Below are 23,114 nucleotides of genomic sequence, written 5' to 3'. Positions count from 1 at the left end.
GCACTCCACTACTCACCTTTCCCTCCTCCGAGCGAACTCCATTCACCACCACCCTCTGGCGCCTGTCCGTCAACCAGTTCCTAATCCAGTTCACCACTTTGGGTCCTATCTTCAGCCCATCCAGTTTATTTAAGAGCCTCCTGTGGGGAACCGTGTCAAAAGCCTTGCTGAAATCTAAGTAGATTACGTCTATAGCACATCCACGGTTCAATTCTCCGGTCACCCAATCAAAGAATTCAATGAGATTTGTTTGGCACGATTTCCCTTTGGTAAAACCATGTTGTCTCGGATCTTGCAACTCATTTTCTTCCAGGAAATTCACTATCCTTTCCTTCAGCATCGCTTCCATTACTTTTCCAATAATCGAAGTGAGGCTTACCAGCCTGTAGTTTCCAGCTTCTTCCCTATCACCACTTTTGTGAAGAGGGACCACCTCCGCCGTTCTCCAATCCCTCGGAACCTCTCCCATTTCTAAGGATTTATTAAACAAATCTTTAAGAGGACCCGCCAGAACCTCTCTGAGCTCCCTCAATATCCTGGGGTGGATTCCATCCGGTCCCATGGCTTTGTCCACCTTTAGTTTTTCTAGTTGTTGATACACACTCTCTTCCGTGAACGGTGCTATATCCACTCCATTCTCAAATGAACTTTTGCCAGTCCATCGTGGTCCTTCTCCCGGATTTTCTTCAGTAAAAACAGAACAAAAGTATCTATTTAGCAAACTTGCCTTTTCTTCATCATTATCTACATAGCGGTTTGCAGTATCTTTTAGTCTCACAATTCCCTTTTTAGTCATTCTCCTTTCACTAACATACCTGAAGAAATTTTTGTCACCCCTCCTTACCTTTCTAGCCATTTGTTCTTCCGCTTGCGCTTTTGCCAGACGTACCTCTCTCTTGGCTTCTTTCAGTTTCCTCCGGTATTCCTCCCCGTGTTCCTCGTCTTGAGTTTTTTTGTATTTCTGGAATGCGAACTCTTTAGCCTTTATTTTCTCAGCCACTTGCTTGGAGAACCATAGCGGTTTCCTTTTTCTCTTGCTTTTATTTACTTTCCTTACATAAAGGTTTGTGGCCCTATTTATAGCTTCTTTCAGCCTGGACCACTGTCCTTCCACTTCTCGTACGTCCTCCCAGCCCATCAGCTCCCTCCTTAGGTATTCCCCCATTTTACTAAAGTCAACACGCTTGAAATCCAGGACTTTGAGTTTTGAGTGGCAACCCTCCTCTTCAGCCGTCATATCAAACCAAACCGTTTGATGGTCACTGCCGCCCAGGTGGGCACCCACTCGGACATTTGACACGCTATCCGCATTTGTGAGCACCAGATCCAGCGTCGCTCCCTCCCTCGTGGGTTCCATGACCATTTGTCTGAGCAGAGCACTTTGGAAAGCATCCACAATCTCTCTACTTCTTTCCGATTCCGCAGACGGAACCTTCCAATCTACATCCGGCAGATTGAAATCTCCCAGCAACAGCACCTCTCTCTTCTTTCCCAACTTTTGAATATCTGCGATCAGGTCTTTATCTAATTCTTCCAATTGTGTTGAAGGTCTGTAGACAACACCCACGTGGACAGAGGTTCTATCATCTCTTTTTAAGGTGATCCATATCGCTTCTTCCTTACCCCAGGTCCCTGTCATTTCGGTTGCTGTGATATCATTTCTCACATATAGAGCTACTCCTCCACCTTTACGACCCTCTCTATCCTTCCTAAATAGATTATAGCCTGGTATGTTTGCATCCCATTCATGGGAACCATTGAGCCATGTCTCTGTGATTGCAACAACGTCCAAGTCTGCCTCCAACATCAGGGCTTGAAGGTCATGAACTTTGTTGCCAAGACTGTGAGCATTTGTGGTCATCACTTTCCATTTACATTTCCTGGTATGTGTTTCAACATTTGATATTTTGGTGTGTTTTCTGTCTTTGGGTCCCTCCATATCTTTTTGTTCCACCTTAATTTCTTTTGCTGTTTCTTCTGGCTCAGTTCTATTTTTAGGAACCTCACAGAACTCTAATGGAGCAAAAGAATTCTGTAGGGGTAACACTTGTGAGGGTGTATGCCTCTGTGTCACATGACAAAGTCTGCCTAAGCCTACTGTGAACCATCTATTCTTAGGAGGTTTTATCCTTTGAGGCAGTGGTGTGAATTTGGTTTGATTTTGTGCGGTCTTAGAAGTTGCTTTAAGTGCATCTAATTCCTGCTTTAATTTACTGAGCTCTTGTTTTAAACTAGCGAGCTGATTACAGATAGGACAAGCCTTAAGTTTCCAGATGATTGGCCTTGAAACTAAAGCTCCACAATTATTACAGAGAATAAAAGTCATCTTGATTTGTTGAATGGGTATGAATAGGTATTTTTCAGTTCTATCAGTACTCTGGGATGAATACCATCCTGTCCCGGAGATTTGCTACTGCTCAATTTATTGACCTGTGCCATTACGTCCTCCAGGTTAATATAGATTTCATTCAGTTTCTCCGACTCGTCAGCTTTGAATACCATTTCTGGCACCGGTATCTCTCCCAAAAGTTCCTCGGTAAAGACCGAAGTAATGAATTAATTTAATCTCTCTGCTATGGCTTTGTCTTCCCTGATCGGCCCTTTTACCCCATCGGTAAGTCTAGCGGTCCAACCATTCTTTTGCTGGCTTCTTGTGTTTTAATACACCTAAAAAAAATGTTTTACTATGTGTTTTTGCCTCCAACGCAATCTTTTTTGCAAAGTCCCTCTTAGCCTTCCTTATCAGCGCTTGCATTAACTTGCCATTCCTTATGCTGTTTCTTATTATTTCAGTTGGCTCTTTCTTCCATTTTGCTGGACTGGGCATCCAGCATGGTGTTTCTAGAACACATCCACGCCTGATGTAAATTTTTGACCCTCCGCAGGCCGCTCCTCTTTTTTCACCGTTCTTCTCAATTTATCATAGTTTCCTTTTTTAAAGTTAAAGCGCTAACGTATTGGATTTTCCGTGTATATTTACTTCAAAGCTAATATCAAATCTGATCATATTATGATCACTGTTATTAAGTGGCCCCAGCACCATTACCTCCTGCACCAGATAATGCGCTCCACTATGGACTAGGTCTAGAATTTTTCCTTCTCTCGACGGCTCCTGTACCAGCTGCTCCATAAAGCAGTCCTTGATTTCATCAAGGAATTTTACCTCCCTAGCGTGCCCTGATGTTACATTTACCTAGTCAATATCGGGGTAATTGAAATCACCCATTATTATTGTGTTGCCCAGTTTGTTTGCATCCCTAATTTCCTTTAACATTTCTATATCCGTCTGTTCATCCTGGCCAGGCGGATGGTAGTACTATCCTTTTACCCTTTACACATGGAATTTCAATCCATAGGGATTCCAAGATGTGTTTTGTCTCCTGCAGAATTTTCAATCTGTTTGATTCAAGGCCCTCTTTATCATTCAATGCTAACCCTCCACCAATTCGATCCACCCTATCACTACGATATAATTTGTACCCCGGTATGACAGTGTCCCACTGGTTATCTTCCTTCCACCAGGTCTCAGAGATGCCTATTATATCTAATTTTTCATTTAGGCTTCTGGCATTTACATATAGACATTTCAAACTGTGTCTGTTGTTCCTATTTACATCATGTTCAGTACTTGATAGTATTAATTTGCAATTTTTTGTCTGATTTTTATTTTTATTTAAGGACACCTGATCTAACATAGTAACATAGTAGATGACGGCAGAAAAAGACCTGCATGGTCCATCCAGTCTGCCAAACAAGATAACTCATATTTGCTGCTTTTTGTGTATACCCTATTTTGATTTGTACCTATGCTCTTCAGGGCACAGACCGTATAAGTCTGCCCTGCACTATCCCCGCCTCCCAACCACCAGCCCCACCTCCCAACCACCGGCTCTGGCACAGACCGTATAAGTCTGCCCAGCACTATCCTCACCACCCCAGCCCTGCCTCCCAACCCCGGCTCTGGCACAGACCGTACAAGTCTGTCCAGCACTATCCCCACCTCCCAACCACCAGTCCCGCTTCCCACCACCGGCTCTGGCACTATCCCCGCCTCCCAACCACCAGTCCCGCTTCCCACCACCGGCTCTGGCACAGACCGTATAAGTCTGCCCAGCCCTATCCCCGCCTCCCAACCACCAGCCCCGCCTCCCGATCCTGACTAAGCTCCTGAGGATCCATTCCTTCGGCACAGGATTCCTTTATGCTTATCCCACGCATGTTTGAATTCCGTTACCGTTTTCATTTCCACCACCTCCCGCGGGAGGGCATTCCAAGCATCCACTACTCTCTCCGTGAAAAAATATTTCCTGACATTTTTCTTGAGTCTGCCCCCCTTCAATCTCATTTCTACTACAGTCTCTTTTGCAATGTCACTATCGGGATACCCTATCTTCCCTGTTTTGGTGATATTTTTGATAGATACCTTATCCCGAACCATGCGCTTTTGAGCAACTGTCGGCTTTCCCCCAGTTTCTAGTTTAAAAGCTGCTTTATCTCCTTTTAAAATGCCGATGCCAGCAGCCTGGTCCCAACCTGGTTAAGGTGGAGCCCTTCCTTTTGGAATAGGCTCCCCCTTCCCCAGAATGTTGCCCATTTGCTAACAAATCTAAAACCCTCCTCCCTGCACCATCTCATCCACGCATTGAGACTCCGGAGCTCTGCCTGTCTCTCGGGCCCTGCGTGTGGAACAGGTAGTACTTCAGAAAATGCTACCCTAGAGGTTCTGGATTTGAGCTTTCTACCTAAGAGCCTAAATTTGGTTTCCAGAACCTCTCTCCCACATTTTCCTGTGTCATTGGTACCCACATGTACCAAGACAAGCCGGCTCCTCCCCACAGTACCTAAATCCTATCTAGGTGATGCGTGAGGTCCGCCATCATTCGCACCGGGTAAGCAAGTGACCAGGCATCCTCATGGCACCAGCCACCCAGCTATCTATATGCCTAATGATCGACTCACCAACTACCACAGCTGTCCTTACCCTTCCCTCTTGGGCAGCACTTGGAGACATATCCTCGGTGCGAGAAGGATAGTACATCCCTGGTGGGCAGGTCCTGGCTACAGGAGTACTCACCAGGGTGATGCTCTCTTATCTAGGAGACCTTCCTCCTCCAAGGTAGCATAGGGGCATCCCAGACGGAGGTGAGACTTCTTTACAACATCCTGTAGGGTCTCCTCTATGTACCTCTCTGTCTCCCTCAGAGCTCCACCAAGTCTGCTACTTCTAACCTCAAGAGAATGGACCCGTTCTCTGCAGCTAGAGCTCTTTGCATCGGGCACACATATATAACTGTTCACACAACTGGGAGATAATTATACATGTGACACCTCAATGCAAAAGACTGGATAGCAGCCCTCTCAAGCCCCATTGTGGATATGCCACTAGTGTGAGCCTAGTCTCCAAAGAGGCAGAAGATGCTTATGTCACTGCCAAGTTTCTTTTTCTCACAAGCCTATTTGAGTGCTTCTTTGCCCACTGGACTCTGCAGAGTCCTCTGTGGCTCTTTTATCTACAGTTTTCTTCTTATTGTTCATATCCTGAATCCAAATTTCAGGCATTTTCTATGCCCTGTGTGCCATTCCATTGCCTGAGTAGCTGAAGTGAGGTAAGCTTGCGGTCAGCAAGGGATGTCCTTTGAAGAATGCCATATTGTCTCACATTTGACATTCTAGGAATGACCTACAGAACCTGAGTCTACATACTTTACTATTTGCTTAGCAGTGGAAAATATTCAATTTACATAGTAACGTGGTAAACATAGTAGATGATGGCAGAGAAAGACCTGTACGGTCTATCCATTCTGCCCAACAAGATAAACTCATATGTGCTACTTTATGTGATATACCTGACCTTGATTTGTATCTGCCATTTTCAGGGCACAGACCATAGAAGTCTGCCCAGCACTAGCCCCTCCTCCCACCACCAGCTCTGCCACCCATCTCGGCTATGTTTCTGAGGATCCATTCCTTCTGAACAGGATTCCTTTATGTTTATAACCACGCATTTTGAATTATGTTACCGCATTCATCTCCACCACCTCCCGCGGGAGGGCATTTGAAGTATCCACCACTCTCTCTGTGAAAAAATACTTCCTGACATTTTTCTTGAGTTTGCCCCACTTCAATCTCATTTCATGTCCTCTAGTTCTACTGCCTTCCCATCTACGGAAAGGTTTGTTTGCGGATTAATACCTTTCAAATATTTGAATGTCTGTATCATATCACCCCTGTTTCTCCTTTCCTCCAGGGTATACATTTCAGGTCAGCAAGTTTCTCCTCATACATCTTGTAACGCAAATCCATACCATTTTTGTAACTTTTCTTTGCAACCGCTTCAATTCGTTTTATATCCTTAGCAAATTTACTATATTGTATTTGAAAGATGAATAGACACCAAAACAACATATTCCCTTATTCTATAACTTGGCGCCTACTATTAGGCTATCACCTATGCACATCAGAGATATCAATAATTGGCATTTACACATAAGAAGCTAGGTACTATTCTAAAAATTACACATCAGACTCGCTTAGCATGTACTGCGAAGGGACATACATTTGGGCGGAGCAGGGGCGGGGCCATGAGTGTGTCGCCAAGCATATGTACAATTTAAAGAATAGTTATCAGTTGTGCGGGTTGCACAGGGCACTCAGATGTGCTAACTTCACCCAGCATTGATCTGTTGTAGGTGGGTTTGCCTGCATTTTGGTGTGCAAATGCGGCTTTGCATTAGTGTTCTACATACGGCTTAGGCCCACCTAAGTGCTAATATACAATTGGTGCTACGTTCACCCCATTGTGGTGCCAAGGTTGTAGAACTGCCCTCATATATGATGTTCTAGCCATATTATCTACAGTTATATATAAAAAAAATCACATACCGAAAGCACCAAAACACACTTGGGGTGGTAGTTCCCCCTCATACAGGCTCTAGCCAAGTGGCTAATCCTCTGCCCCTCAAAACAGCACTGATTGCTTATTCCAAACTTTTGCACAATAGCTCTCTCTCTCTCTCTCTTCTATACACAGAAGGAAAGCCATGAAAAATCTCAGATATAATTTTTAAAAAAACTTCTCTATACTGATTACTGTCCCATCATAGGAGGAACGTTTCCTGCACAAATCCTTCTAGGGCTTGGGATGGGGAGCGCCAGCCCTGCTGACCACATTGCAGTCATTTTGACAGTGGCCCTTGTAAAGGGCCATCACACAGACCATTCTTCTTCTTACTTAGCCCTGAAACTTGATTTTGCATATGCATTAAGATAGAAAAAGGGGAATCCAAGTCTGTTCATTCAACATTTGTAAGGTATTTTATAAAAGGTTCACTGAACACGGATTCTTTTTCAAAATACCTCTAACACTGTGGTAAAAACACATGAAATCTACAACACTTCCAGCAGGAACAGCCTCTTTATAAAAGAAAACACTCAAAGAAAGAGCGGTATCTCTCAGGAGTTTGAAGTTTTAAGTGCTGATACCTGTACATGTGAGCATCAGTTCTGCAATACATGTGTTAGTGCTGTCTCTTATACATATGAATAGTTACTGGATCTTACAAAACTGAACCTTTAAGGGGAACCAATTAAGGAGTAAAGCTACAAAACTCTAAAGTTTTGCATTTTCTAATATTTTTTAATATCAGAGAGATTAGCACAGTTGCCTCTGTTATCACTATTAGGCCAGCCTGACCCTTAGTGATAATGCCAGAAGATCACTGTTAGGCATTGCAGTGGCCGTTTTGGAACCTGAAGCTCAAGGAACAGGAGTGAGCGGACATTTATTTATTTATTTTAGTTACATTTGTACCCTGCGCTTTCCCACTCATGGCAGGCTCAATGCAGCTTACATGGGGCAATGGATCACTCCTGTTCCCACTAGGCACCAGGAAGGCTGGCTATGGGGAGCAGTGGAGGGGGGTATCTGGGTCTTGTGAAGGAGCACTCTCAGCAGTGTTCTTATTGCTGTGGAGTCCAGTAGGAAGAGGGGGAACAGATCACATGGGGGATCTGTTACTTTGGGAGGGGGAGAGTTTAGGGGAATAGGATGCAAGCAGGCTTTTATGTGTGTCTTCTTGAGGAGTAGTTGTAAATGCTGTTTTTATTTTTCCACACTGAGGAGGAATTCACATCAATGTGTTAGGACAGCCAAACCACCCTCGCCTTGACCATTTCATGACTTCTGCCAATTAAAAAGTAGTGAGTATCACCACATATAAATGCCCCCCATAATAAATTAGCTTTTATACTTGTATTATAGTCCAAACATGTATATGATACTGTTTACACATGGGACACTTCTAAAATAAGGGATGTGTAGGAACCTCTTCTACAAAGGAATGGTAGGCACTTACTTTCTTTCACAGAATAGTAGCCTAATAGTGAACACTAGTAAAAAAAAGGCCTGTTTCGGTATGAAATGAAACGGGCGCTAGCAAGGTTGTCCCTCTCTCCCTCCCTCGCTCTCTCCCTCTATCCCCTCCAAGTCCCACGGCCCCCCTTTCTTCCCTTTCGATTTCCAGGCCCTCCCTCTCTCTCTCTCTCCCTCCCTCTCTCTCTCTCTCCCTCCCTCCCTCTCTCTCCTGCCCTCTGTCCCTCCCCCGAGTTCCAGTCCCCCCTCCTCTGTCTCACAGACACGTCCTTGCGATGCCTCCACCCGCGGCCCTCCCCTCCCCGACACTGGCCCTGCCCATCCCCCTACATGCACGTCGCCCCCCTCCAAAATCGCCAACCCCCCTCTGCTACCCTCCCCCCCTCTTACCGGGGTCCCGGCAGCAGCAGTAAAGAGCCTCGTGAGTCTGTTGCCTTCCCTTCTCCTCGCTCTCAGCTCTGACTCTGGTCCCGCCCTCATTTCCTGTTTCCGCAAGGGCGGGACCAGAATCAGAGCTGAGAGCGAAGAGAAGGGAAAGCAGCAGATTCGCGAGGCTCTTTACTGCTGCTGCCGGGACCCCGGTAAGAGGGGGGGAGGGGAGGGTAGCAGAGGGGGGTTGGCCCAAGCGTCTTGAACGGTCTGGAGGATCTAGAGGAAAGAAAATGAGCAGGTAAGGCCTAATTTCACCATATGTGTGAATTTTTTTAAAAAGATATAATAACAAAAGTGAACAGTATTTAGTACATAAGTATTGCCACACTGGGACAGACCAAAGGTCCCCATCAAGCCCAGCATCCTGTTTCCAACAGTGGCCAATTCAGGTCACAAATACCTGGCAAAGAAAATCCCGAAAAAGTTCAATACATTTTATGCTGCTTATCCCAGAAATAAGTAGTAAAAAAAAAAATACAAGCAGAAGGAATACAGAAGGAATGGATCCTCAGGAGCTTAACTGAGATTGGATAGCAGAATGGATTCTCGGGAGCTTAGACGAGATTGGGTGGCAGAGCTGGTGGTGGGAGGTGGGGCTGGTGGTTGGGAGGCGGGGATAGTGCTGGGCAGACTTTACGGTCTGTGCCAGCGCTGGTGGTGGGAGGCGGGACTGGTGGTTTGGAGGCAGGGATAATGCTGGGCAGACTTATACGGTCTGTGCCCTGAAGAGGACAGGTACAAATCAAGGTAGGGTATACACAAAAAGTAGCACACATGAGTTTATCTTGTTGGGCAGACTGGATGGACCATGCAGGTCTTTTTCTGCCGTCATCTACTATGTTACTATGTTACAGCTGCAATAATTAAGTAAACCCATACATAAACTTGTGCAATATGTTGTCCATTGTAATAAGGAGCCCCTAATCCTTCTGTATTGAGTTTTCATTTTACCCCTATCATCCAATCACACATAGTCCACCTCACCAATCATGCATGTCCATTCACAACATCCAACCCCTTGCATCCTCATAACCTAAATCCCCCCTCCCCCCTCCTAACCCAACCTGTTTAGACAGGAAGCTCACAAATAAGCATATTGGCAATTACGTATTGTGTTGACATTGTAAGTAGTATTGTTTTTGAATATTTTTACTGCTGTATTTGTCTATTGCTCATGTTTGATTTATTCTTACTGTACACTGCCTTGAGTGAATTTCTTCAAAAAGGCGGCAAATAAAGCCTAATAAATAAATAAATATTGCACACAGGTGCCCTTGGCCTGGATTGGCCTCTGTCGTGGACAGGATGCTGGGCTCGATGGACCCTTGGTCTTTTCCCAGTGTGGCATTACTTATGTATCTGTCATCCCCCTGCTGAAGGCAGCATGGAGAAGCCCACCCAGGTCCCCTGCAGTGAGTCACTTTATATAAACTCTGACTGATAATGAGGATAGCAGAATATAATAACCTTTCTCATCACATCAATTCTGGAACATATAAATGCAGACACCACCACAGATCCTGTCACAGTTCAACAACTAAAACATCTAAATTTCCTTGAAGCCTGAGAAATAACTTTGTAGGTGACTAGAAAATCTTACTACGGTCCTTTCCTACTTTTACTGATTTCCCATCCCATTCCTCTTTTCCATGCACGTGTATCATGTCAGGGAGGCAGTGCGCAGTGCTTGGCTTTCAGGATTGTTATAAATCACAGCTATTTATAACGCTTCAGCTCACATGCACCTACCATGGAACCTTGGCAGAGGCAGCAGCGACACTCGCCGCTTTTGTTCTTTCCTGCTAGTGTTCTTCTTTCACCTGAGATCTTCACACCTCATTTGGAAAAACGAGCTAAACAATCCAAAATATCCTGTAGTTCTCTGCCGCGGTCTCATCTCGGAGCTAGAGTAACCTGCTGCCTCCTACTCTCCCTCTCTTCTTCTCCCCTCCCCCCAGTCGGGAAGAAACACACTGCAAGCCCAATCCCTGCTCCTCAGCCCTTTTATCCTTTTAAAGAGACAGAATCTGAAAGAAAATCTTAGCCCTGGCCACGGAGAAGCAGTAATAGCAAAAGTAAGCTAATAGCTGGAACCTATAATGTTATACCTACAAAGATACTTCAAGTTCAGATAGACAGATTCTGTAGAGTTGATTTTGTAGCAGACATACGGTAAACGGATAGACACAATAAATACCAACCCAGTTTTGATATAATAGTACTAAACAGTGTTGTAAACGGTTGGGTAGATACAGAGAGTACAGTCGTAAGGCCAGCTATTGAGGCAGATATTATTATTATTATTATTAGCATTTGTATAGCGCTACCAGACGCACGCAGCGCTGAACACCTGATACAAAGAGACAGTCCCTGCTCAAAAGAGCTTACAATCTAAATAATACAGACAGACAAGACAGTTACGGGTGAGGGAAGTAATGGGTGAGAAGGAAAGGACAAGGGGAGAGCAATTGTGGCTAGGAGCTAAAAGCATTACTAAAAGGGGCAGAGACAGGATTGGATAAATGAAGATGGTAGAACGATTATATAGTTAGAGAAAGATGCTGTAGACTGATACCCTAGACATATATTTCGTTTTAGACTGAGGTAGATAATCTCCAGCAGAATACAAATAATGTCACATGTGTATAGATAAAGGATAGAAGAGATGTTACAACAGCTCGGATTAGAGGTTCATGTAATCAACAGTCATAGTTTTAAGATTCCTTTTCTAACCTTCAGCAGAATGATGGATGACTTTATAGACCGCCTGACCTGTGGTTTTGCCTGCACCCTCTGGTACACAGGGCTGACAGAGAACTTCAGCCTTCACCATTGGTATGACATCTTCTACAGACACCAAATCAGTTCACCCACGTCCAAAAATTCTAATAAACAATCTGAGAAAAGGAACAAACCAGCAGATGCTTGTCGCTGCTCCCTGCTGGTGCTAGAATACTGTGCTTGGCATTCCTCAGTTACAAAGCTGGCCTGTTCTGAGGGTTGCTAGGCAGCCCACAGTACTTCTGCCTGGGTGGGGGAGGGAGAGCTATGGATTTTAAATGTCAGAGGGAAAGATTTTATTCCAAAATAAGTGAAAGCAGTGTTGGCCTCTCAAAAGGGTGAGGTCACAGTGGACAGGCACTTAGAAGAGTTGCCTTGTGCCTTAATCTTTAACAAAACCTGCATCCACTGCATGGTGGGCATTATTTCAGAAGTAAGCACATATAAGATACTTCCTCTTCTGTTAATTAATATAAAAATAATATGCATTTTCAACAGTAGGTTGCTACCCTACAGGATTGCAAGAAGCCATGCTAGAAAGAGAGAGGCAGGATCCTGTACAGTGCTTTAGACATCTAGAGGCAGATGCATCAACCAAACGTAAAGGAATGAAAAACGTTAAAGGACTTACCGATTTGTAAAAAACGAAGAATGCACCAAGAAACCCCATCAGAAAAGTCAGTTTCGGTATTCAAAAGTCGGATGCATGAAAGTCTCATAGCGGAGCAGAAAACGCATGCGCAGATGCAAATTCGGAAAGCACACGGTACCGACGTAGCTAATGTGCGCCCCTGACGTCATAGACGTGCGTCCACAGCGTGCGTCCACAGCGTGTAAGAATCGCGTCGCTGCAGTTTGTTTTTGCGATCATAGGGCTACTGGCGAGTATTACTTCGTTTTTCTTCTCGCTATTTTCCTTCCTGTGTGCCACGTTGCTTTTTTTAAACAAGGTGTTCACAGGTGAGTAAGACATTGCCATGAGCGTAGTTGTAAATCGTGATTTTGCTGCATTTCCCGTTAATAACTTCTTTTTTCCTTTTTTAAGGTGTGTGGTGTGTGCCACATGGTTTCATCCTTTTTGTTTTCATAAAAATCGTTTATAGGTAAGTAAGAGCCTCCCACGAGCTTATGAATGGGCTAAATTGTGATTTGCTGCCATTTGTTCGTTTGTTAACATCTACATTTTATTCTTTTCAAGGTGTGTTGTGCATTGTTCCACCATTTCTTCGTTCTCATAGAGAGTGCCCATAGGTAGGTAGGACGTTCCAATGAGCTTATGAATGGGGTAGAATGTGGTAGAATGTGAGTTTGCTGGCATTTCCCAGTTCATGTCTACATTTTATTTTCTATGGTGTTAACATCTCCTTCACTTTGTTTTTCTCAGGAAGCAATGCAGGATAATGTGTCGTGGCGTGCGGAGGATGAGGAGACAGTTGAGGGCCCTCATGTCAATGGCAAGCATAAGCGCGCTCCGAAATTTGCGGAGGAAGAGCTAGAAGTGTTGATTCGGGGTGTATGTGACGAATTTGGACAACTTTTTAAAAAGTCCAGGCTGACAGGTGGACAGAAGAGCAGGATATGGAGGAGGATTGTGGACGAGGTGAATGCTCTTGGTGTGCGGAAGCACACTGTAGAGCAGTGTAAGCACCGTTGGCAGGACTTCAGGGGTATGGTGAAAGCCAAGGTGCGGAACAAGTGGAAACATGGAAAGGGTACAGGGGGTGGCCCTCCATGTGCCGTGCAGCTGACTCCCCTGGAGGAGGCTGTGGTGGCCACCCTTGGTCGTGAGCAGGTGGTCGGACTATCTACTGGGGACGACACGTCGGAGAATCCCATTGATGGTATGGAAGGTGAGTTTTTTAGCGTTGCGCAGACGTTGGGGTGTGTGTGGGTATGAACTCTCGGTGATGACGGTTTTGAATCTACATCGTTTTGTAGGTGAACATCTGGAAGATTCAAGATTATCTGAGGACACAGAAGGTGGTGAGTACTGTGATTTGCAGTGGGGTGCTGGAAGGGACATAAGAACATGACTATTGTCAAAATGTGAAAGACCTTCCAGCACAGCATCCAGATTTCCATGCGTGTGTTCTTTGCCATGTATTACAGCCTGGATGAGAAGCCAGCCCCCATCTGCCCCTTCCTGTACTACCAGCGATGCTCTGCAAAGTACAAGCCAGCCCACCTCTTCCCCTTCCTGGTGTAGCAGTGATGCTGTTCCACGTAAGTATTGTATCTCGGGATCTATTGTGTCCTAGCTTTTGTTGGACCGTTGTTCGCATGGTTTTTTTTTTAAGCGTCGACGCTTATAATCTACAAGGTCACCTCTAGCATTATTTACATACCTCTATCATATCACCTCTCAGCAACACCATGTGCCACACAACCTCCAGTTCCGGGCTGTTCTTCATGGTCAGCAGGGGCTGCAACACCATGTGCGACACAACATGAGGGAGAGGAAGCACGTGAGTACAGACGTGTTATCGTGTCTTGTAGAACGATTTGACATCAGCGTTGTTAGTGTATCTTACATTTTCCGTGTTACAGTTCTTGCCTTTCTATTTGTTAGGTGTACTGTTGATGATCCCTACACTGGGAGGAGAGGATGGGGAGGACGATGAAACTGTGACACTCGACCTCGTTGGTGTCTCAACCACCCCCGATGACTATGTCTCCACCCTCCTATCTTCTTCTATTCATTTGCCCATGGACCCTCCTCGTAGGACCCCGGCGGAGGAATGGCAGGACCGTCGCAAATTGTGGGACAGGCAGGGCAAGTGGAAAGAGGGTATAAACACACTGCTTGAAAAAGTGGCAGAAAGTGTCCGGCATTCCACAACTGCCATATATGCACAGACGCAGAATGTGGCGGAGAACACCAAGGCCCAATCCGATAAAACAAACGTCTTATTGGAGCAGAACAACGCACTTTTGAGCGAACTGTGCAATCTGACCAGAGCGTCTTCCCAGCAGGAACAGCAGATGTTTCTGGATCTCAGACAGGAGATCAGGGGGATGCAGCATGTTCTACTGCGGGATGACTCTGCTTGCAGTTCCCGCACTGCAAATGGTATATTTTCATTATGTATTCCATCCCTATATGTTTTCCACAGCCACATATTCTATATCCCCTCTGTCATGAAGTGTTCGTCTAATGTGTGTGTTATTTTTCTAAACATTACTACAGCCTGGACGCCATGCCAGCCCCGGACAACCGACGATGTAGTTGCAAGTATAGTATTCCAGGTGCTAGTTGTGTCCTGACTTCTTTGTTAAATCCTCCAGATTTATGTACTATAGCCTACTGTGGTTTTTTTTTCTCCTTGCAGACTTCGAGACAGGTGTACCTCCCATGCAGTGGCGTAGGAAGGGGGGGGCGGTCCACCCCGGGTGCACGCCGCTGGGGGGTGTCGGCTCCGCGCTGGTGCACTGCCCTCTCTGCCCCGGAACAGGTTACTTCCTGTTCCGGGACAGAGAGAACAGTGAATCAGCGCGGAGCCAACACACCCCAGCAACGTGCAGTCGGGGCGGATCGGCCCTCCCGCCCGTCCCTCGCTGCAGGTATGCGCTCCGGGGGGGTGGGGTGCGCTCCAGCGGGAGGAGGGTGCGCTGTGCTGCACCCGGGGGGGGGGGGTGCGCAGCGGCGACCCGCCCCGGGTGTCAGCTCCCCTCGCTATGGCTCTGCTCCCACGCTCCATTCATTTTCTCCCATCACCCATGGTGTTTATTCATTTACTCATCCTCCTCTAGGTACGTTGTAATCTCTGGTGCCTCTTCTTTTAAAACCATGATTTTATTTCCCTCTGTTAATTCCTGATTTTATCTAGTCATTGGCACACTGTGCGTTCTGTTACCCCCGCTGTTGTGATTTTTTTTTTTGCAGGCTCCGCCGGCTGAACCATGCTCGCAAGGGCCTCCTTTTCTGAGTAAGTATCTCGCGTGATTGAGTGCCCCGTGGACCTGTCTCTCTACTTTATTTTCCTCTATGCAGACCTATGTAAATTTCACTGTTTCCTTTTTCTTCAAATTGCAGGCAGGACCACTGGAAACCACAGCCGGGACCACAGAGCAACATAACACCCTCCCTTGCCCCCCCTGTGTGGCAGCCTGTGTCTCAATAGTAAGTTTCGGTGCGAGACATACTAACAAATATTTATTGGAATGCATGTTTTGTTTTTTTAAATTTATTCACCCATTACTACCGCTGATTTTAATGGTTGGCTCTCACCTTTGTAAACTTGGTACAAAGTTTGCAACATATAAAGTTTTATTTCTGTTGTTTCCTTGCAGCAACAGAACACCAGAACACGGGCAGGACGCCAGAACAACAGAATACCCTCCTGTACCCCGGCTGTGTAGCAGCCAGTCATTGGATAGTAAGTTTCATTGACAGATATCTGTATAAATAATTCTCACCTGCAACGTTGTGAAGCTCACCGTGTGGCGGGGAAACACTGAAGCCCTATACTGTTGGTGGGCTAGGCTGTCAGCGTCACTCGCTCACTCACACTCACAGAGTGAAACTGGGGCGGGGGGGGGGGGGGTAATTCCTAGCGCCCGTTTAATTTCAGCCAGAAACGTGCTTTTTCCACTAGTGCTTACATAACATGTTAAATGTGGAGGAATGCATTGATTTGTTTTTTTATATTTGTGCACTGTTTTGTTGTCTCCATTTGAAAGGGTTATCTCTGATCTGGTCGACGCATCTCAAGAAATATATAGTAGAATTGGAAATGGTGCAGCGAAGGGTGACTAAAATGATAGCGTGATTGGGACGACTTCCCTATGAAGAAAGATTAAGGAGGCTAGCCAGCTTATTTTCGAAAGAGAAAAACGCCTATAGTGCGACCTAAATCGGGAGATAGACGTTTGTCTCGCAAAGGTGCCCAAATCGGTATAATCGAAAGCCGATTTGGGCGTTTCCAACTGCACTCCATCGCGGAAACGAATAAAGTTGACGGGGGCGTGTCGGAGGTGTGGTGGAGGCGGAACTGGGGCATGTTTATCAGCCGAGGAGAGATGGGCGTCTTTAGCTGATAATCGAAAAAAAAAAAGGCGTTTTTACCGTGATTTTGGGTCACTTTTTTTGGACCCTTTTTTTCACGAACAAGTCCAAAAAAAGTGTCCCAACTGCCCAGATGACCACTGGAGGGAATTGGGGATGACCTCCCCGGACTCCCCCAGTGGTCACTAACCCCCTCCCACCAAAAAAAAACCCACTTTAAAAACTTTTTTCCCAGCCTGTATGCCAGCCTCAAATGCCGTACCCACCTCCATGACAGCAGAATGTGTTTGATCCTGTCATAGCCTTTCCCTGGGTCAGATGTAGCTCTCGGGTGCAGTACAGGGTCACATCAGCATTGCATTGTGGTGGGTGTAGGGTATTGGGCTCCGTGATTTCATTAGCTTGTGTTACAGTCTCACAATGTTGGTAGTTGGTAGGCTCTTCTCTCATGGTGCTTTTCCCCCTGCCTACTAGGTCAGAGTGTGCCCTGTTGTGTTTCCTGTTGTAGTCCATGCGGTAGTGGCCATTTTTGTAAGCCAGTTTTAGTTCCCTTTCCTGTGTTAGCCACGTTAGACAACTTAGTTCTTCCCTTGAATGTGGCTGAATGAGGGCATTGTACAGCATTCTGCCAGTTCTGACCTACTGCTCATCTCAGTACCAGGGAGACTAGTTGCCAGTGGGGCACAACCTCTGATCTGCAGTTAACTGTGAGTAAAGGCGGTTATTCCAATAAAGGACGTTTTCGTAGAGATTAGTGTTCAGGTGTCAACTGGTGTGCCAAGGTTATATAGCAGCAACCAGTCCTAGAGGCCTGCGTGTATGCAGGTCCCTGGAGCACTTTTAGTGGGTACCGCAGTGCACTTCAGACAGGTGGCCCCAGGCCCATCCCCCCCACCTGTAATACTTGTGCTGGTAAATGGGAGGCCTCCAAAACCCACTGTACCCACATGTAGGTGCCCCCTTCACCCCTAAGAGCTATCTATGGTAGTGTTGTACATTTGTGGGTTTGGGGGGAGGGGGGTTGGGTGTTCAGCACCCTTGGTAAGGGAGCTATGCATGTGGGAGCTTTTTCTGAAGTCCACCGCACTGACGTAGGGTGCCCAGTTGGTGTCCTGGCATATCAGGGGGGCGAGTGTACTACGAATCGTGGCCCCTCCCACCACCAAAGGGCTCGGATTAGGACGTTTTTGAGCTGGGCGTTTTTAGTTTCCATTATCGCTAAAACAAACAAATGCCCAGCTCAAAAACGTCCATTTTTTTTTAAAAATACGGTTCGGCCCACCCCTTCACGGACCCGCCCCTTTCCAAAAATACTAGGACTAGGGGGCATGCGATGAAACTACAGTGTAGTAAATTTAAAACAAATCGGAGAAAATTTTTCTTCACCCAATGTATAATTAAACTCTGGAATTCGTTGCCGGAGAAAGTGGTGAAGGCGGTTAGCTTAGCAGAGTTTAAAAAGGGGTTGGACGGTTTCCTAAAGGACAAGTCCATAAACCGCTACTAAATGGACTTGGGAAAAATCCACAATTCCAGGAATAACATGTATAGAATGTGTGTACGTTTGGGAAGCTTGCCAGGTGCCCTTGGCCTGGATTGGCCGCTGTCGTGAACAGGATGCTGGGCTCGATGGACCCTTGGTCATAGTAACATAGTAGATGACGGCAGAAAAAGACCTGCACGGTGCATCCAGTCTGCCCAACAAGACAACATATGTGTAAACCTTACCTTGATTTGTACCTTGATTTGTACCTGCCTTATTCAGGGCACAGACCGTACAAGTCTGCACAGCAGTACTTCCCGCCTCCCAACCACCAGTCCCACCTCCCATCACCGGCTTTGGCACAGACCATATAAGTCTGCACTATCCTCGCCTCCCAATCACCAACCCCTCTTCCCCCCACCTGCTCCGCCACCCAATTTCGGCTAGGCTTCTGAGGATCCATTCCTTCTGCACAGGATTCCTTTATGCATATCCCACGCATGTTTGAATTCCGTTACCGTTTTCATCTCCACCACCTCCCGCGGGAGGGCATTCCAAGCATCCACCACCCTCTCTGTGAAAAAATACTTCCTGACATCTTTCCTGAGGCTGCCCCCCTTCAACCTCATTTCATGTCCTCTCATTCTACCGCCTTCCCATCTCCGGAAAAGATTTGTTTGCGGATTAATACCTTTCAAATATTTGAACGTCTGTTCCTCCTTTCCTCCAGGGTATACATGTTCAGGTCAGCAAGTCTCTCCTCATACGTCTTGGAACGCAAATCCCATACCATTCTCGTAGCTTTTCTTTGCACCGCTTCCATTTTTTTAACATCCTTCGCAAGGTATGGCCTCCAAAACTGAACACAATACTCCAGGTGGGGCCTGACCAACGACTTGTACAGGGGCATCAACACTTCCTTTCTTCTGCTGATCACACCTCTCTCTATACAGCCTAGCAACCTTCTCGCTACAGCCACTGCCTTGTCACACTGTTTCGTCGCCTTCAGATCCTCGGATACTATCACCCCAAGATCCCTCTCCCCCTCAGTACCTATGAGACTCTCACCGCCTAACACATAAGTCTCTCTTGGGTTTCTACTCCCTAAGTAATGCCATACTGGTCTTTTCCCAGTATGGCATTACTTATGTACTTATGTAAACAAGTATATGTAAAATGTAGGAGTTCTATTTGTGTTGCTTCCCCCCTCCCCCAACAACAGTTACATGCTCATTCCAATTTTTTTTCCTATTTCAAAGGTGCAGTAGAACAGCAGAATCCAGAATCTTGGAATGCACTCTTTGCCTGCTTATCAATGCATTTCGTCTAGCTACTGTTAAATATTGCATGCAGAAAGAAGTTATTACATATATCAAACGATCACTTATTTCAAGTTTTTTTTAACATGTTTTATTAATAAAGTTATTTGTTCTGAACACTTATGTTTTGGTTTTATAACTTTCAATAAAGCATCATGGGAAAGAAATAACGATATGCCGTAGGTAATAACTTGCATTTGAGAATGGAGGGCACAGGGTGAAAGCAAGAAAGGGAAGTCATAATAAAAAGCTCACATTGCAAAATAGTGATTTGTAAATCCAAATATCGCTGCAATGTTACCCACAACATTGTGTTTAGACATCTGGAAATGACACATCGTACATATGCATGTTCAGCGCTGACATGTTCCCCATTCCAGGAGGGAGGGAGGATTTTTGTCTGTCTGTTCTTAACTTACAGACACAGGCTATGTGGGACTTGTTGTCCAATTATTGTATCCCTTGAAATCATTGCTTGGTTGCTATCCTATCTCCCTCCTTGACCCGGTAACCTGACAGCTCATACAAGTGGTACGTGGCTACAAAGGAGGGCGGGGCTCAGAAAAGGATTCATGGATGACCTTCCGGCGCACAGCATTTCCCTTGCTTACATCCGATCCTCTGTCCGAGGGGGTTATGTCCACTTCTGGAGGGACTACAACGTTGATATCAAGGTGATGCTTCAGTGTGATGTTATGAAGCATGCAGCATACAAGCACTATATCAGCGACCTTTTCTGGGGAGTATTGCAGGGAGCCACCAGAAATGTGCAAGCAGCGAAACCTGCTCTTCAGTACCCCAAACATGCGCTCTATTGTACATCTTGTTGCGATGTGTGCCTCGTTGTAACGCTTCTCAGCATCAGACCGGGGCATTGCTAGCGGGGTCAGTAGCCATGTTTTTGATCCATATCTGGCATCCCCTGCAGGAACACAACAATACATTACTTTCAGCACATAATAGTAAGGGGAACGAAATGTCTGAGGGCATCTCTGCGCAACCGTCCGCTTTGGTCGAGCTGCATGTTTGTCCTGAATTCAGGGCAAATGTGTAGATTACCAGCTTTCCCCCACCACACATTTAACTACAAGTGGCCCGTTGGTCTTGTGACCTTTTCCGCCTTTGGACCAGGAAGCAGTGGGCTCTTTCCTGGCACAAAGACGGAAGTGGTCAGTAGACTACCAGGGCACTATTAAGAAAGGTCAGCAGGGACTGTCCTTCTTTGTTGCTTTGTACAGCGCTGCGTACCCCTTGTAGTGCTTCAGAAATGTTAAGTACTAGTAGTAGTAGTAGTAGTATCCCCCACACCAGTAAAGGAAATGTTAAAAACTCACTAAGAAGCCATCCATTTTGAATTTGCCCCTCTGCAAACTTCCTTCCCAGTGCACTGTTAGGCAAGATGTAGGAGTCATGGCAGCTCCCTGGAAAACGTGTCACAACATCCTGGATCCTAAGGTTTGCATCGCACACCACTTGCACATTCAGCGAGTACCCCATCTTGCGGTTTCTGTACTGCATTTCTCGATCCGCAGGTGGGGTCAGGGCAACATGTGTGCAGTCTATAGCTCCCAGGACATTGGGTAAACAAGCAATCTTGTAGAAGTCCTGCTTGACCCTCCTCTGCTCTGCTTCCCCTGTGGGAAAAACAATGTGCTTGCAAACACATTTTTTCAGGGCGCGCAGGACCTGAAACACAGTGCACATGTGTGTGATTGGTCATGCAGGTTTTATACAGTAAAGGTATGAGGGGGGGGGGGGGTGTAATATAGGTGGAGGAGGGCAGAAATGAGGAGAGGGTGTAGCAAAATTAGGAGTACTACCTGGGCTAGATGTCTTGAAACAGTTGCCTGGTCCACGCCGCTGTTACCCCCTAACACATGCTGGAATATACCTGTGGCTAAGAACTGCAGAACAGTAAGCAGCTTTACCAGGCCAGGCACTGCATGAGATCTAGCTGTGGTTGGGTCAATATCATCTCTAATTTCATGGTATAGTTGATATATAGCTGTTCTGGACAAGTGGTAGTCATCTACAATTTTTCTGACTGACATGTCTTCCAGAACCAGCCATGGACGAAACACACGTGGGTGGGGGAGTCGGTGTGGGCGAACGTGGACAGGGTGTTCAGGAATGGGTTCTCTTGGCTCCTGTCCCTGCATGGCAGGAACGTGGTCATAATCCATGCCAGGGAAAAAGTCCAACTGTGCCAGGAAAAACCCACCATCCATTACCTCTTGTTGTAATTCACGAGCAGGGCTTGTTAGTAGCGCACACAATGTACGTCATATTTATGTGCCAAAGAACAGCCAACCAGGAAATACCAGAATCGTGAGAAATAGAAGCCGATTCGCTTGTCTGTGTCACGTGCAAGACAAACGCGATAGCACACACAGCAATGCGGCGCTTGCTGATGGCGCACAAAATATACGTCACATATTGTCGCTCGTGTACAGACAATGCATGAAAACCTTTATAAATAACTTTATAACTATATAAAACTTTATTTATAACTTTATACAAAAAATGCAAACTGTGATATGTTTTGGGGGTGGGCTATATATGGGGGGGGGAGGATATATCAAAGAAGGGTCGGATAGGGGGGAAAGGGGGAGGAGATGTCTCAAGGACGCTGTACATAGGAGGACAGGTACAGGGCCACTTGGGGAAAGGTCCTCCAGTGCCTGTCCTCCCATGTGCAGGGTCCGGGCCATGTCCTGGAGCTCATCCTGGGGAAGGTTAATAAGGGCGAGAGGCATATGGGGAGATGTGGCGCAGTCCTCAAGGATGGGAGCAAAAGTGGAGGTGGATTGGTCGCGGGTAGGAGCAGGGGGGATGGTAGAGGTAGCACGGTCAACTGTAGGAGTGGGAGGGATAGGGGAGGTGGATCGGCAGAGGGTGGGAGCAGGGGACATGGGCGAGACAGTGCGGTCAACAGGTACGGGTGGAGGGGTGGGGGAGGGGGAAGAGATGGGAATTCCTCACTGTCTTCCATTGTGAGGTCCACTGTGGCACCTGTCAGAAAACACAAAAGAAGGTCTGTCAGAAAGCTTCACCATGAACAGCTTTAAAATGCATACACACAGTGATACGCAATAACAATAATTATTATTAGCAATTGTATAACGACACCAGACGCACACAGCGCTGAACACCCTTGTCCAAAGATTGAGGGAAGTAATGGGTGAGAAGGGAGGAAGGGACAAGGGGAGGGCACTTGTGGCTAGGAGCAGAATTTTAAAACTCACCATATACAAGTACAGCGTCCATCTGGAACAGCTCCAGGACGGGGGTTACTTGCTCTGGCGAGGTGGAGGGAGAGCGTGGGAGGTGGAGGCAGCGGCATGGTGTTGGGAAAGGGGGAGGGAAGTCTGAGGGAGAGCGTGGGAGGGGGTAGCAGGAGGGCAGATAGGACGGTGCGGCGGGGGGGGGGAGGAAGGGGAACCAGGAGGGCTGGTGAGACTGTGCGGCTGGGAGGGTGAGGCAGGGGGGCTCAAGTGTGCTCGGGGTAGAGGAGAGGAAAGGTGGGAAGGGCCGTATCTTGCTGCAGGGAGCCGCAGTATGGTATGGTGGCGTGATCTGTTGGCTGGGGGGAGACCAGAGGAGGGGCCGGGACGGACAAGGGCATAAGGTAAGAGGTGGGGACCAGGGGTAGGACCGGAAGGGTGGGGAGGAGCCACACCAGCCAGTGACCCCTCGTTGCCGTCGCCATCATCATCATCATCA

The 23,114-nt window shown here is 46.6% G+C and overlaps 2 protein-coding genes across 2 annotated transcripts in view; both read right to left on the bottom strand.

Annotated features, from left to right (window-relative positions):
• The window catches only part of LGI4 (leucine rich repeat LGI family member 4), a 176,063-nt gene extending 165,363 nt beyond the window's left edge, over positions 1-10,700 (bottom strand). Inside the window, 1 exon segment of the mRNA XM_030212961.1 lies at positions 10,553-10,700. The gene's annotated coding sequence lies outside the window, so the exon portion shown is untranslated.
• Positions 10,701-19,930: 9,230 nt separating this feature from the next.
• Positions 19,931-21,619, bottom strand: LOC115476809 (putative nuclease HARBI1). Its single transcript, XM_030213384.1, has 3 exons — positions 21,283-21,619; positions 20,726-21,025; positions 19,931-20,313 (listed from the first exon to the last, which is right to left on the bottom strand). The coding sequence occupies exons 1-3, from the start codon at positions 21,617-21,619 to the stop codon at positions 19,931-19,933; spliced, it is 1,020 nt and encodes a 339-aa protein (XP_030069244.1).
• Between the last annotated feature and the right edge of the window lie 1,495 nt (positions 21,620-23,114).

The sequence above is a fragment of the Microcaecilia unicolor genome, chromosome 8, assembly GCF_901765095.1.
Source record: "Microcaecilia unicolor chromosome 8, aMicUni1.1, whole genome shotgun sequence".
Classification (NCBI taxonomy): domain Eukaryota; kingdom Metazoa; phylum Chordata; class Amphibia; order Gymnophiona; family Siphonopidae; genus Microcaecilia; species Microcaecilia unicolor.
Note: the sequence above shows the minus strand (reverse complement) of the source record. Positions and strands in the feature narration are given on the sequence as shown.